Source organism: Austrofundulus limnaeus, unplaced genomic scaffold (assembly GCF_001266775.1).
Source record: "Austrofundulus limnaeus strain Quisiro unplaced genomic scaffold, Austrofundulus_limnaeus-1.0 Scaffold360, whole genome shotgun sequence".
Taxonomy (NCBI): Eukaryota; Metazoa; Chordata; class Actinopteri; order Cyprinodontiformes; family Rivulidae; genus Austrofundulus; species Austrofundulus limnaeus.
The window spans coordinates 77226-80083 of NW_013952762.1; the positions used below are offsets into that span (position 1 = coordinate 77226).

At 41.1% G+C, this 2858-nt stretch overlaps 1 protein-coding gene across 1 annotated transcript in view; it reads right to left on the reverse strand.

Annotated features, from left to right (window-relative positions):
• The window catches only part of LOC106528129 (contactin associated protein family member 5), a gene marked incomplete in the record, with an annotated part of 393708 nt that overhangs the window by 22346 nt on the left and 368504 nt on the right, over nucleotides 1-2858 (reverse strand). Inside the window, 2 exon segments of the mRNA XM_014023216.1 lie at nucleotides 473-673; nucleotides 830-917. Coding sequence (XP_013878670.1) covers nucleotides 473-673; nucleotides 830-917 — 289 coding nt within the window.

Genomic DNA, 2858 nt, shown 5'->3' on the forward strand with positions numbered 1-2858 from the left:
TCCCCACCCCACACACCCCGCCCATGACTCCTGCAGGCTCTCAGCAGTAACAGAGCAAAGTGAAAAACTGTCTGCTGAGCTCCACTACTTCTCACTCAGTGAAGCTCTTTTCAGATTCAAAATACCTTTGAGGAAATGTATTTTTAGTCCCCAAGTAAACTGCATCATAGCACACCCACCCCTCGCTCGCGCAACCTACCGACCGAAATTGACGGGGCAGAAGCGGAAGGTGGTTCTTAAAGAGACAGAGGCCAATTTCAAGGCGTTTAGAAGAGGAAGTGATGAGAAGATAAGTTTATTTTCTATTTAAACATAAAAACAGCATTTTAATAACAACTAAAGGTGACATAGATACTTTATTATGATATAGTATTTAAATATATGCCTGAGAAACACATAAAATTGCCCCTTTAAGTGAAAATGGCTGAATTCAGTTCTTGATAAAGGTGAACTTGGACAACAACTGTTTTACCTTGAAATGTGTGTGAGGTAGACTCAGCCAGAGCTCCGCAGTTTGATTGCACCAATGGACCGCGGATGTTAATGAGTGAGCTTCCTCGATTGGTCAGCGCTGCCTTCAGTGGAGCGACATGGTTGAACTGGACTGAGGAGAGGCAGCCAGTGAAACCTTTAGAAGCTGCTTTCATCACCTCTTCATCTAAGTTTTCCATCCCTATCAAGATGAGAGACAAAATCCTCACGTGACGCTTCTGTAAGTTCCAGTTATCCAAACAACATCAGGAAAGACTAAATAAATTTAACGGGAAATGACAGCAGAAGTAGCACAACTTGCATTTTCTCAGAACTTTTCTTAAATTGGAGGACTTACTGATGACTTTGCCCAACGTCAAGGATCTGATTAAGATCAGCTCAGCATCAGATGACAGTGTGTACTTTCTGTGGATGTCCTGGTCGATCTAGTTGAGTGGAGAGAAATCAAATAACAAGACAATTACACGAAATGTAAACCGAGGTAACAGCAGCAGCATCAGCAGCTTGCTATATTTTATGGATTGATATTTGTGTTTTCTGCGGCTGCACTCGAAACCTTCCCTGCCCACAGTTAGCTGCTGAAGTGATTTTGACCTCTCTTTTCTTCTCATGCTGACTCAGATGCAACACTTAATACAATGATGTGAAATAAAACACTGCAGTATTTTTTTTTTTTTGCCCAGTGCCTCCAACACACCAGCAGAAAAGTGTTTTTTCACATTCCCTCTTGGATGCTTTTGTTAACATTCCTCTATATTCTGATAAGCTGTACAAAAATAGCTGTAAAACTCTTTGTGTTAATTGATACATTAAACAGGCAACCATAGTAGTTAATAGTAGTTATTTGATTAACTGTGCATCAATGAGTGTGAAGTGTATTTCTTTAATCTTACTGTTATGTGACCTGTGTGTTACCATACAGAGAATTTTGTTCTTTCATTTGAAAACTACACATGATGCTAAAAATGTTTAAATCCTTTAAATGAGCCCATGTTTTAACGTGGCTTTTCTGCATCCAGACAAACACAGACATAATTTGGTCATTTCCATTTTCCAAACTATCAGCTCTAATCTGATGGACTCAATAAATGGTCGGGTTATGGAACAGGAAGTCTTAGACTGGACAGTCCTTATCTTAATATCTGTCTACTACAAAAAACACTGAATGAAATTGATCTGACTTGACCTTTGAGACCTGCTCTGAGGTTTACATTTGTTATGGGGCCGAAGGTTTGATTCAAACTGGTCAGTAATGGATTGGGCCCATGCCCGAATGAAACAAAGTTCAATGGTTAAACTAAACTTTTCATCAAACAAAACTAGACAAAAGCAAAAAACTAAAATAATCCATCCATCCATAAGTCCATTTTCTGGACACACTTATTCCTTTCAGGGTCACAGGGGTTCGCTGGTGCCCATATCCAGCAGCCACAGTGCGAGGGCGCGGTACACCCTGGACAGGTCGCAACTCCATCACCGAGGTCAAAATAAAATAAAATAAAATAAAATAAAACTAGACACCACACAGTGGTAACATACTGTAATGACCCCCGCACGCACAAATGCACCAGAACTCAGAAGACTTTGTTCCTAATAAATGTCATGTTACTAGGTGCATCCCAAAATTGTAGTGGTTTGGGTGGGGGTCTCTTTTATTTGAGGGGGGGGGGCATTTGTTGGTGGGCCTGATGGATAGCCCCTCATCAGAGCTAAAGAACAAAAGAAATCTGAAGCTCCTATGTTGAACAGTTTCTGAGTTATAAGCATTTTTTGTATATCCAGACACCCCTTTTTCAGATAAATTGCGGGCCCAGGTGGGTGAGGGGGCTGATTGGTGGGCTTGATGGATAGAGCTTCATCAGAGCTAAACAACAAAAAAATTGAAGCTCCTATGTTTAAATCTTTTGAGCAATAACCATTTTTGTATGTCCAGACACCCCTTTTTCAGATAAATTGGGGTCCGGTGGGGTGGGGGCACTGATTGTGGGCCTGATGGACAGAGCTTCATCAGAGCTAAACAACAAAAGAAATCTGAAGCTTCTATGTTGAACAGTTTCTGAGTTATAAGCATTTTTGCATGCCCTGACACCTCCGCTTTGAAAGGAGCCCCCTCCTCAAATGTGGGGTCTATCGTAAAACCGTTGGCTGGAGCAGTGTAGGTCGGACTCAACTACAGTCCTGCCAAATTTCACGCTGATCGGTGCAGCTGTTTTTTGTGCTACGGTTGACCAAAAATTACTGAATAAAAATAAATAAAACTAGACATCGCATAGCAGTAACATAATGACCCCCGCACGCATAAATGCACCAAAACTCTGAAGTCTTTATTCCTAATAAATGTCACTCTACTAGGTGCATCCCAAAAT